We start from the raw sequence: 13,794 nt of genomic DNA on the forward strand, positions 1-13,794 counted from the left end.
CAATCTGCCTTTGTCCCTTCTCCTGTCAGTAGAAACAGTTTCACAGGGCCTAGTAACCAAGCCAGAAGTGAAAGCCAGGAGCTGGTCTTGGTTGTCAGAAGCTATATGAGATGTATGCCATTGGGAGCATTTAATAGCTAGTGGGAGTTTATCCTCTCTAGTCCCAACTTCCTGCTCCCCAACTATGACAACTTAAGGAACCATCAGTGGACAAATCAATCGTTTATTAAAAAAAGAGATTCATGGAATCACTATCAACTGAAGTTGCTTCCATCAGGCATTGAGGACTCCTTCAAAAGGTGATGCCTCAAAGAGGTGGCATCCATCATAAAGGGCCCCCATCACCCAGGACATGCCCTCTTCTCATTGCTACCATCAAAGAGGAGGTAGAGAAGCCTGATGACACACACTCACATTTTAGAAACAGCTTCTTCCCCTCCGCCATCAGATTTCTGAATGGGCCAAGAACCCATGAACACTTCTTCAGTATTTTCCCTCACTTTTTGCACTACTTATTTAGTTTATTTTTTAATATATATTTCTTATTGTAAACATAGAAACATAGAAAACCTACAGCACAATACAAGCCCTTCGGCCCACGATGCTGCGCCAAACATGTACTTACTTTATAAATTACCTAGGGTTACCCATAGCCCTCTATTTTTCTAAGCTCCATGTACCTATCCAGGAGTCTCTTAAAAGACCCTATTGCATCCGCCTCCACCACCGTTGCCAGCAGCCTATTCCACACACTCACCACTCTCTGCGTAAAAAACTTACCCCTGACATCCCCTCTGTACCTACTTCCAAGCACCTTAAAACTGTGCCCTCTTGTGCTAGCCATTTCAGCCCTGGGAAAAAGCCTCTGACTATCCACACGATCAATGCCTCTCATCATCTTGTACACCTCTGTCAGGTCACCTCTCATCCTCCGTCGCTCCAAGGAGAAAAGGCCGAGTTCACTCAACCTGACCTCATAAGACATGCTCCCCAATCCAGACAACGTCCTTGTAAATCTCCTCTGCACCCTTTCTATGGTTTCCACATCCTTCCTGTAATGAGGTGTCCAGAACTGAGCACAGTACTCTAAGTGGGATCTGACCTGGGTCCTATATAGCTGCAACATTACCTCTCGGCTCCTAAACTCAGTCCCATGATTGATGAAGGCCAATGCACTGTATGCTTTCTTAACCACAGAGTCAACCTGCGCAGCAGCTTTGAGTGTCCTATGGACTTGGACCCCAAGGTCTCTTTGATCCTCCACACTGCCAAAAGTCTTACCATTAATACTATATTCTGCCATCATATTTGACCTACCAAAATGAACCACCTCACAATTATCTGGGTTGAACTCCATCTGCCACTTCTCAGCCCAGTTTTGCATCCTATCAATGTCCTGTTGTAACCTCCGACAGCCCTCCACACTATCCACAACACCCCCAACCTTTGTGTCATCAGCAAATTTACTAATCCATCCCTCCACTTCCTCTTCCAGATCATTTATAAAAATCACGAAGAGCAGGGGTCCCAGAACAGATCCCTGAGGCACACCACTGGTCACGACCTCCATGCAGAATATGACCTGTCTACAACCACTCTTTGCCTTCTGTGGGCAAGCCAGTTCTAGATCCACAAAGCAAGGACCCCTTAGGTCCCATGCCTCCTTACTTTCTCAATAAGCCTTGCATGGGTACCTTGTCAAATGCCTTGCTGAAATCCATATACACTATATCTACTGCTCTACCTTTATCAACGTGTTTAGTCACATCCTCAAAAAATTCAATCAGGTTCATAAGGCCCGATGTGCCTTTGACAAAGCCATGCTGACTATTCCTAATCATATTATGCCTCTCCAAATGTCCATAAATCCTGCCTCTCGGGATCTTTTTCATCAATTTACCAACCACTGAAGCAAAACTCACTGGTCTATAATTTCCTGGGCTATCTCTGCTCCCTTTCTTGAATAAGAGAACAACATCTGCAATCCTCCAATCCTTTGGAACCTCTCCCGTCCTCATTGATGATGCAAAGATCATTGCCAGAGGTTCAACAATCTCCTCCCTCGCCTCCCACAGTAGCCTCGGATATATCTCATTCGGTCTCAGAGACCTATCCTACTTGTGCTTTCCAAAAGCTCCAACACATCCTCTTTCTTAATGTCTATATGCCCAAGCTTTTCAATCCACTGTAATTCATTCCTACAATCGCCAAGATCCTTTTCTGTAGTGAATACTGAAGCAAGGTATTCATTAAGTACCTCTGCTATCTCCTCCGGTTCCATACACACTTTTCCACTGTCACACTTCTCATTTATTCTCATTTATCTTTTTTTTTATCATGTACTTTATCATTTTTTTATTATTGTGTATTGCAATATAGTGCAGCCATGAAACAAGAACATATTTCACGATGCGTGCCGGTGATATTTAACCTGATTCTGATTCCTCTTTAAGGCCTGACATTTCTGGACATGATGTCAGGAGCTGTGGGATTGTTTACATGGGAAGAGGCTGATGGAGCATGTGATTCATCGGGGCTAGAAGTCTATGTAATTGACTGTTGTGGATTAGTGGAAAAGGACACAGAAGAATGCACACATTTATTCCTCTCCATAAATGAGATGTGTGTGGATGGACTCTGAAATATCACACCGGTCATTCTGAAGTCATCTTCCTGTCTATTATTGCCTGTTGTCTCATTACAGAGGCATTCCTATTAAACATTCTGCACTGGACTGAGATCATCAAAGTACAGCACCGTATGCACCCTTGATGTTCCGCTGACCTATATAAATATACTCCACTATCAATCTAACCCTTCGCTCCTACACAGCCCATAGCCCTCCATTTTTCTAATTTCCATGATGACCTAAGAGTCTCTTAAAAGTCCTTGTTGCATCAGCCTCAACCATCACCCCAGCAGTCTCAACCAACACCCCAGCATTCTCAACCAACATCCCAGCATTCTCAACCAACACCCCAGCAGTCTCAACCATCACCCCAGCGGTCTCAACCATCATCCCAGCATTCTCAACCAACACCACAGCAGTCTCAACCATCACCCCAGCGGTCTCAACCATCATCCCAGCATTCTCAACCAACACCACAGCAGTCTCAACTGTCACCCCAGCGGTCTCAACCATCATCCCAGCATTCTCAACCAACACCCCAGCAGTCTCAACCATCACCCCAGCGGTCTCAACCATCATCCCAGCATTCTCAACCAACACCACAGCAGTCTCAACCGTCAACCCAGCATTTTCAACCATCACCTCAGCGGTCTCAACCATCACCCTAGCAAGCTCGACCAACATCCCAGCAAGCTCGACAACACCCCAGCATTCTCGACCAACACCCAAGCAGTCTGAACCAACACCCCAACAGTCTCAACCAACACCCCAACAGTCTCAACCATCACCCCAGCGGTCTCAACCATCATCCCAGCGGTCTCAACCAAACCCCAGCAGTCTCAACCATCACCCCAGTAGTCTCAACCATCACCCCAGTAATCTCAACCATCACCCCAGCAGTCTCAACCATCATCCCAGCACTTTCAACCGTCACCCCAGCAGTCTCAACCATCACCCCAGCAGTGCATTCCAGCCACTCTGCGTAAAAAATCTACCTCTGACATCCCTACTATGGAGAGGAATAAAGAATCAACATTTCATTACTCCTGATCAGACCTTGATCAGCCTTGATGAAGGCCAGAAACATCGTCCTTTCTGTAGATGATGCCCGACCTGCTCATTCCTCCAGCATTTTGCCTGTGTTACTTTGGATTTCGAAGTAATTTTTATTATCAGAGTATATATATGTCACCAGTTTCAACCCTAAGATTCATTTTTCTGTGGGCATACAACAAATCTATAGAAAAGTAACTATAACAGGATCAATGAAAGTTCAAGTATAGAAGACAACAAACTGTGCAAATGTAAATATAAATAAATAGCAATAAATAACAAGAACATAAGATAACAAGGTAAAGAGTCCTCAAGGTGAGATCATTGGATGTGGGAACACCTCAATGGATGGGCAAGTGAGTTAGTTATCCTCTTTTCTTCAAGAGTCTAATGGTTGAGGGGTAGTAACTGTTTTTGAACCTGGTGGTGTGAGTCCAGAGGCTCCTATACCTTCTACCTGATGGTAGCAGTGAGAAAAGTCCAAGGCCTAGGTGATGTGCATCTCTGATGATGAATGCTACTTTCCTCCAACAGCATTTCATGTGGATGTGCTCATTTGTTGAGAGGGCTTTACCCACGAAAGCTTTTGCAGAGGCTTTCCCAGCATCTACTGAATCTTGTGCGTTTTTGACATCCCTCTTAATACATTCCTCCACTCACCCCTCTGGCATTGGCCACTGATGCCCTGGGAAAAAGGTGCTGGCTGTTCATATTGTCTATGCCACTCACAATGATGTACACCTTCATCAAGTTGCCTCTCATTCTCTTTCTACCAAAGAGAAAAGCCTAAGCCCACTAAACCTTTCAAAGAGCCCTTGCCACATATATTTGTTGAGGTGAATTGGAGGGGGGAAGCTGGATAAACATATGAGGAATAAAGAAGTACACTCAGTGGCCACTTTATTAGGTACACCTGTTCATCTGCTCATTGACGCAAATATCTAATCAGCCAATCATGTTGCAGCAATTCAAAGGTTTCAAAGGTACATTTAATGTCAGAGAAATGAATACAATATACATCCTGAAATGCTTTTGCTTCACAACCATCCACAAATACAGAGGAGTGCCCCATAGAATGAACGACAGTTAAATGTTAGAACCCCAAAGTCCCCCCCAGCTCCCCTCCCTCCTGCGCATAAGCAGCAGGAAGCAACAGTTGCCCCCTCTCCCTGCCAGCAAAAAAAAACATTGGTACCTGTCACCGAGCACTCAAGCATGAGCAAAGCAACAGCAAAGACACAGACTTGCAGTACCCCGAAGACTACTCGTTCACCCAGTATTCAACATACCACAGACTCTCTCTCTTTCTCTCTCTCTCTCTCTCTCCCTAATAAGGGAGGGGGTGGTGTCTCTGTTTCACAGTGAGAGGAGAAACATAACAAACAACTCACTGGTACGATGTTAAAAGTCTATTGCGTCACTTTTTCCAAGCTCTGTGCCGAAAGATCTCAGGTCTCTGGGCACACAGCCGGAGATGTTCCGTCACCAAGGCACCGACCTCCAATACCGCCCCCCACTCCACCCCCATCTCCAGAGCCACAAAATCTCGGTCCTCCAAAGGTGAGCAAAGCTTTTAGCTGAGCCCTTGTCGTGCCAAACAATGGCCATTTGTAAAACCCCAAGAGCAGGTCTCATTCTCACAAAGAACTGTAGTCAACGTGTAACTCCAGGTCAGGGTCTTCAAAAGAACCCTGAAAGGGAAAACTAGAGACATTAAAGATGGAAATAGAGCTATTTCCGAAGATGCAAGCAAAGGACGCCATTAGGTGCCATTAACCTCCTAAGCTCTAATGCATAAAAGCATGCAGACGTGGTCAAAAGGTTCAATTGTTGTTCAGACCAAACATCAGAATAGGGAAGAAATGTGATCTAAATTATTTTGAATATGGAATGATAGTTGGTGCCAGACAGGGTGGTTTGAGTATCTTAGAAACTGCTGATCTCCAGGGATTCTCACGCACAACAGTCTCTAGAGCAGGGGTTCCCACTATTCTTTATGCCATGGACCCCTACCATTAACCGACCCCAGGTTGGGAAATTCTGCTCTAGACTTTGCAGAGAATAGTGCAGAAACAAAAAAAGATCCAATGAATGGCAGTTCTGTGGGCAAAAACATTTGAGAGAGGTCAGAGGAGAATTGCCAGACTAGTTTAAGTTGACAGGAAGGTGACAGTAACTTAAATAACCACACATTACAACAGTGGTGTGCAGAAGAGCATCTCTGAACACACAGCACGTTGAGCCTTGAAGTGGATGGGCCACAGCAGCAGAAGACCACAAACATACACTCAGTGGCCACTTTATTAGGTACAGAAGATTACTAACAAAATGGCCTGAGTGTAGAAAGATAGAACATGGAGGCTGTTGGTAGGGAGGTCATGGATCAAGTGGTATCTCTAGGAAGGACCGAATAGACTCAAGAGGAAGAATAACCTTGTCCGATAGTGTCGTCTTACTCTGCATGACAGAGTTTTCATTTTGAGATTGATCTTAGCTGCCTGCAGCTGATTAGATTAGAAATCCATGGTAGCATAGTGGTTAGCGGAATGCTATTAAAGCTCAGAGCGTTGGAGTTCAGAGTTCAATCCCAGCATCCTCTGTAAGGCATTTGTACGTCCTCCGTGTGGAATACATGGGTTTCCTGGGTCCTCCAGTTTCCTCCCACAGTCCAAAGACAAACCGAATAGGTTAATTGGTCATTGTAAATTCGCTCGCAATTAGGTTAGGGGTAAATTGCGGCTGTCGGGGTTGTTGGACAGTGTAGCTCGAAGGGCCGGAAGGCCTATTCCATGGTGTATCTCTAAATTTAAAAAAAGAGTTGGCACTATGTGCTCCACCTGTCACTTCATTGCAGAGTGTAAGACACTGTCTTGGCAGCTTGATGCAGGCACTGGAACACAGCCAACAATGGAGGGAGAGTGAGGAGCATCTGAGAATGTAAAGAGGACATTTCCATGTGTGGGAGCCAGTCAGAACCAGGGACTTGTCCTCAATCTGAAATACCAATCATGCTTTCAAAATAACTCCCAGGTCGTGCTCTATATAAAGTGTTCAAAATCAGTCCCGGGAAGCAGAGGTTCAAGGCTGAGTTTCCTTCCGCTCACTCTCCGTGCTCTTCAAACCATGAACGCTGAGTCCAAGTCTCCGAGACCAGTCAGTAAAGCAGTCAGAAGGTTCCGGTGTGTCTCCATGGTGAACAGCCTGGCGAAGAACTGGCAAAAGTGGGCAAATGATCACACACACAAACAGAAAACGCAGCCTCTCGGTTGGCAGCCTAGTGGCTCTTCAGAAGACTATGCCAAGAAGCCCACCCTACGTGAGACCGAAATCCAGCCGCCAAAAGTGTTGCAAATAGATCTAAAAAGCAGCAGCTTCAATGGGGAGAATGTGGCATCCAGCAAAGAGCAGAAGGAAAATCAGGAAACAAAATTGTCCATTAGGACTGTCCCTGTTAACAAAACAGTCAGCGCCAGACAAACTGCCAAGGGCAACGAGCTGGTGAGTTTGATGAGTGGCCGATTCAATCAGCCAGCGCCGGAGAAGGCACCAAAGCCATTTCTGGGTGACAGGTCACCCACCCGAAGGCGACTGCGTCTCAGCAAAGCATCGGAGTTGCTGCAGTCATGGAAGACAGCGGAGAAGGAAGGGAAGGACCTGGCACTCAAATGCAACCTGGCCAGCGATGGTGGGAGAGAGAAGAGGAAAGAAGGGATTGAGGAAGAGAGCAAGGACAAGGACGGCACAGGTGACAGAGGGAAGAGGAAGAAGCTGGTCCAGAATGTCCACGTGCGCACCATGGGAGAGCTGAGGAAGGCCTGGCTGAGGTGGGCAGAGGATCATATCGAGAAGCAAAAACTCAACCCTTTCAGTGAAGACTTTGACTATGACTACGCCATGTCCTTCCGTCTAAAGAAGGGTGACCGGGGCTACGGGCAGCCAAAGGAGGGGAGCAAGTCCGCAGAGAGGGGAGAGCGAGCTCAGAGGCACATCCGCAGAGAGGTCGATGAACTCTGCTACATCATCAGAGACCTAGGGATAGAGGGGAAGGACGGGATGACCCGAGTCACTTTCGGCCAGCTGTTTGACAGATACGTCACCATCTCAGATAAAGTGGTGGGCATTTTGATGAGGGCTAGGAAACATGGACTGGTGGAATTCCCAGGTGAGATGTTGTGGCAGGGAATAGACGATGATGTTATTATCACCCTCATGGAATGACAAAATCCAGAGTATTAGAATCAGACGAAGAGCCATGCGGCAGAGAATTTGATTCGTATTCTACTTCTTTCAAAGTGAAAGTGTATTTATCTCCTTGGAGCAGAGACTGTTGTGGTATATTTTGTACATATTTTTCTACAAATGTTAGCATTAATTCCTGTGTCAGCTGTTTTGATTAAAATAAATATGAGTTCTGCTCAAGGTTTGAATAAAGATCTGTCCAACAAGTGTGAAAAATGATGCTCAGTGGACTAGAGCCTACTTTTGTATTTAAAGGTGACTCATTTCTTCAAATGCGTTGAAGGGTTTCAGTAGAGCTTCATTAATATAGGCAAGTGTTCCAACATACTTCACAGAAATATTGTCAAACCAATCTGTCATTCTGCTGCATAAGGAGACATTAGGACTGATGACTGATTGTATGCCAAAGTTAAATCTATTGTCATGTGCACAACTAGATTAGATTAGCTTCTCACACAAAAGGCTGGAGGAACTCAGCAGCCCAGGCAGCATCTAAGGAAAAGGGTAAAGTTGAAGTTTCAGGCCAAGACCCTTCATCAGGACTCTTTTCCATAGATGCTGCCTGGTTCACTGAGTTCCTCCAGAACTCTGTGCGTATTACTTCAATTTCCAGCATCTGCAGATCGTCTCTTGTTTTAGATTAGATATCTTTGCTTGTCACAGGTATATTGGAACATACAGTGAATTTGCATCAACGACTAATATAGTCTAAGGTTGTGCTGGGGGCAACCCGCAAGTGTTGGCATGCTTCCAGTGCCTATGTAGCGTGCCCACAACTTATTAACCCTTACTAACCCATTTGACCTTTTTTTTAGATTATGAAGACACGCAGTCCTCTTTTATTGTCATTTAGTAATGCATGCATTAAGAAATGATACAATGACTTTGGAATGTGGGAGGAAACTGGAGCACTCTGAGAAAACCCATGCGATCATAGGGGTGGGGGGGGAGGGGGAAATGTATAAACTCCTTATAGCCACGGGCGGGAATTGAACCCGGATCACTGGTGCTGTAAAACATTCTGCTAACTGCTATGCTACCGTGTTCTACAGGTATGCAGAGGAGCAATGAAAAACTTATTTGCAGCCACGGAAGCATCAGCAGCAAGAGGAAAAGAGGTTCTGAAGGGAATTTTCAAGTTCAAGTTTATAGTCATCCAGCCATATACATGTATACAGCTAAATGAAACAACGTTCTTCCGGACCAAGGTGCACAACACAGTACATACAGTATAACTCAAACACAACACTTAATGCACTATTACCACAAATAATAAGGTGCATTTACAACATACATTAAAAAGTAAACAGCGTAACACTACTGTTGCTTCATACGTGATGAGACCTGCGTGGTGACAGGGACTTCAGTAGTCTCACAGCCTGGGGGAAGAAACTGTTCCCCAATTTTAACAGTCCTTGCCCTAATTATATTTTGGTTGACGATAAGATATCGTCTGGCAAAATGCAGGCACAAATACTAAACTAGAAAATCCCATATTTCAGCTACAGCCCATGGTGTATCAGCTGATTTCAATCAGAATGTCATCAGCAAGGTAAGGGACAAACTGTTCACCAACACCACCCTGTTCAGAAAATGCCAACATCTGGCTACTGAGAGGGACAGGCTGCGGCACGCCCACAGTTAAACAGTTAGAACGCAGCACACGCAAAGGATTCTGCACACTCGTAAATCCATGCCAGTGTTTATAAGGCTCATCGTCCCATGTCTCACACACCCTGTTCTCCTTTCACCATGTCCACGATGACCCACACACAGAAAGCACCTCTATCCGGATGCAGCACAACAATTGCTCTGCTTGCAGCAACAAGAACTGCAGAGTTGTAAATGCAGCCCAAACCATCAAGCAAACAAGCCTCCTCTCTACTCACTCTGTCTCCACCTCCTGATGACTCAGGATTGGCAGTCAGCATAATAAAGGATCCCTCTCGCCCCAGACATTCTCTCTTCTCCTCCCTCCCATCGGGCAGAAGATACAACGGCTTGAAAGCATGTAGCACCAGACTCAAGGAGACAACTTCTATGCTGCTGTTATAAGGCTATTGTACCTGCACCAATTGCAACAAATTTCTTTACGCATTGGACCGGGTCAATATCAGTGCACAACCCAACTTGATCTAATTTCCTGATTTTAAATGTAAAAAATTTACAATGGTTGCTTTCTGACAGCACATTTTGCTAAATGAGTTTCTATTTCTACTTGTTCAGGCTTCTGTACCTCCTCCGTGATGGTAGCAATGAGAAGAGGCCAGGACACGTACTGCTGGACAAAATACTAGTACTCCCTATACCTTCTCTGAGGATCATCACCTTGTCATGGTGAAGAGGCTTGTGAGTTCCTGAGATCCCAAGAGTGATGCCATCTGGACCTTCCTGGTAGGGTCACCCATAGTGGTAAGGTCAAGGGAGAAGATTCAGACAAAGACTGATCCAACCAAGACCTCAATGGTGCAGCCGGCAGAAGATGATGACACATCACAACAGCAGTGATGGTAGAGGAAGGCCTCAGCACTGAAGGGTCCCCAGTCATCTTGCCCTCCATGTCACTGGACCCTGACTGTGGTGGAGCAGAAGACCATGAGACAAAGGAGCTGAATTGGGCCATTTGGGCCATTGAGTCTACACCATTCCATCATGGCTAATTTATTATCCTTCTCAACTCCATTCTCCTGAATTCTCACCATAACCTTTAGTGCCCTGACTAATCAAGAAGCTATCAACCTCAGCTTTAAATATAACCAATGACTTGGCCTCCACAGCCATCTATGGCAATGAATTCCACAGATTCACTACTCTCTGACTAAAGAAATTTCTCCTACTCTCTGTTCTAAATGGACATCCCTCTATTTTGAGGCTGTGCCCTCTGATCCTAAGCTCTCCCCACCACAAGAAACATCTTCTCCATGTTCACTCTATTGAGGCCTTTCAATATTTGATAGGTTTCAATGTGATCCCCCCTTCATTCTTGTAAACTCCAGCGAGTACAGACCCAGAGCCATTAAACATTCCTCATGTGTTAACCCTTTTATTCCCAGGATCATTCTCATGAACCTCCTCTGGAACTTCTCTAAAGCCAGCGCATCCTTTCCATCTAAGTCCTTCCGCAGACTCCCTGCTTCCTCAATGCTACCTGCCAATCTGCCTAGCTTCGTATAGACCCAGAACACAGCTCACTGCAGAAGCTACTTTCCTCAGAATCAGAATCAGGTTTGTTGCTGCTGACATAAGTTGTGAGATTTGTTGTTTGGTGGCAGCAGTACAGTACAAGACATAAAAATTGCTGAAAGATACAATAGATAAATACATGTAAGAGAGGATTACTGAGGTAGTGTTCATGGACCATTCCAGTTCAAGTTCACTGCCATTTCAACCATCTATATGTATACTGCCAAATGAAACAATGTTCCTCTTGACCAAGGTGCACAGCACAGTATGTAAAACTCTCACACAGCACATATATGTCAATGATATGGTTGACAGAATTGGTGGCTTGGTGCCCAGATTTGCTGATGAGGTGCAGGCCGTGTTGAGGAAGCAGGGAGTCTGCAGAAGGACTTAGCCAAATTGGGAGAATGCAAAATTTGTTGTTTTATGGCAGCTGTACAGTGCAAAGACATCAAAATTATTATAAATTACAAAAATGAAAAATAGTGCAGAAAATAAAGGAGTAACAAATTAGTGTTCATGGATTCATGGACCATCCAGAAAACTGATGGTGGAGGGGAAGACGTTTTTCCTGAATCATTCAGTGCAGGTCTTCAGACTCCTGTACTTCCTGTTACGTACCCCGTAACTGGGTTGCCAAACTAGCAGAAATGGATCACTCAGTTGGAGTCTGGATTACTAGAGCTAAGAAAATTTTATTAAAGAAACAAGCAACACAGTAATCGAAAGGATAATAAATGCAACAGTTCAGCAATGATAAACACACATGTGCACAGAATTAAGATAACAGGATCAATCAAGCTCTATCGTTGTCTAGGGGTAAATGACCAATTTCAAAGTGACACAAAGTCCAGTTCAATTTAGTTCAGTTCGCAGTAATCATTGCCATGGCGATGGACAATGTGGGGGGGAAGGAGAGAGAGAACGAGAACGAATGATCATTCAAGATGGCTTCCACTCACAGACCTGCGATATTGCTCACAAGCAGCTTTCGGGCGAGTCCTTTGTGATGTCACCTGGGCTCACCGACTGTGACCCCTCCTCCAGATGCGGTCGATCCTCTGCAGTGAACCCGGCGCCCAAGCAAGGGCGGACACACACCGGGTTCCCGCTGATGGTACCCTTCCACCCAGTGCGACTAAGGCTGATCCCGCGATCAGCCGTCCAAGAGCTTCCCACCGACTTGTGAGAGGCGCACCGCTTCCAGGGTCTCGTTACCTCTGGGTGTCGTGTGTGCTGCCTTAGCGAACCTGTCCCTTTTTATCCCCCTGCTGGGGTATCGCCTGTCCATCACTTCAAACAGTTCAAGGTTCAAAGGGGGAGCCGCTCTAGTCAGCTCTCTCTCCCGTCCCTTCATTACACATCTCCAGATTGCCTGTCCATCACTTCAAACAGTTCAGGGTTCAAAGGGGGAGCCGATCTTGACAATACCCAGACTGATGGCTCCTTCATTAACATCGCCAAATGCTGCTTCATTGTGTTCCTTATCTCTCCCTCCCCTGAGGACAGGTGGCAGACCAACTGCTGATGCCACTGGTGCTAGCCCAGGCCAGCAAACATCTTAATTTATGTGTATTCTTGTCACATTCCTCTCTGATGGTAGTAATGAGAAGAGGGTATGTCATGAAATTTTCTATTGAACTGTTAATAATTTTAACTGTTATAATTAATCTCTTCGATTCACTAGTTTAAGAACAAGAACTGGGCCTCAATACCGCCTTGTGCAATTGGATCCTGGATTTCCTCACCTGTAGACCCCAGTCAGATCAGACTGGTAAAAACATCTCCTCCACAATCTCCATCAGCACAGGAACACCATAGGGATGTGTACTTAGCCCCCTGCTCTACTCATTTTACACCTATGATTGTGTGGGTGAGTACTGCTCCAACACCATATACAAGTTGGCTGATGAACCATTGTTGTGGACTGTATCAAAGGTGGGATGAATCAGCATACAGGAAGGAGATTGAAAACTTGGCTGAGTGGTGTAATAACAACAACCTCTCACTCAATGTCAATTAGACCAAGGCATTAATTGTAGACTTTAGAGGAGGAAAACCAGAGGTCCGAGAGCCAGTAATCATCCGAGGAAAGGGTCAGTAACTTTAAATTCCTGTGTGTGACTATCTCAGAGGACCTGTCCTGGGCCCATCGAATAAATATAATTGCAAAGAAAGTACAACAGTGCTCTGTTTCTTCAGGAGTCTGCAGTGATTCAACATGTCATCAAAAACCTTGACAAACTTCTATAGACGTGTGGTACGTATGCTGACTGGCTGCACCCAAAGGTTCAAAGGTTCAAAGCATGCATGTACAAAACAACCCTGATATTTGTCTTCTCCAGATAGCCATTAAATACAGAAAGGTGTTGATGAAAGAAAAGACATCACCTTCCCCACACCCCCCCCCCCGCCAAATCCAGGATGAAAAAGAAAAGAAACAAAACTCACAGGCCCAAAGATCCCCTTCCCCCACAGCGAAAAGCAGCCACGAAAACAATCACTGACCTCTACACATAACAATCCCCGATGCCGTCACTCGCAGAAAAGGACAGCAGCAGTAGCACCAAAACCCCAACCCCTCCTCTTACACACAGATCACCCAACTGCCAATCGACCACAAGATAGAAAACATGGAAAAACTGAATATAATATACAGTCCAATAATCACATAAATCTCAGAATATAAC

General features: G+C 45.3%; 1 protein-coding gene across 1 annotated transcript; it reads left to right on the forward strand.

Annotated features, from left to right (window-relative positions):
- Positions 1-6,766: 6,766 nt before the first annotated feature.
- abraa (actin binding Rho activating protein a) lies at positions 6,767-8,127 on the forward strand. Its single transcript, XM_072244409.1, has one exon. The coding sequence runs from the start codon at positions 6,806-6,808 to the stop codon at positions 7,898-7,900; it is 1,095 nt and encodes a 364-aa protein (XP_072100510.1). The 5' UTR covers positions 6,767-6,805; the 3' UTR covers positions 7,901-8,127.
- Positions 8,128-13,794: the final 5,667 nt, after the last annotated feature.

This window comes from Mobula birostris, chromosome 2 (assembly GCF_030028105.1).
Source record: "Mobula birostris isolate sMobBir1 chromosome 2, sMobBir1.hap1, whole genome shotgun sequence".
Classification (NCBI taxonomy): Eukaryota; Metazoa; Chordata; class Chondrichthyes; order Myliobatiformes; family Myliobatidae; genus Mobula; species Mobula birostris.

What these genes read in the sequence shown, in the direction of transcription:
- abraa (XM_072244409.1), top strand. Translation starts at nt 6,806, where the DNA reads ATGAACGCTGAGTCCAAGTCTCCGAGACCAGTCAGTAAAGCAGTCAGA.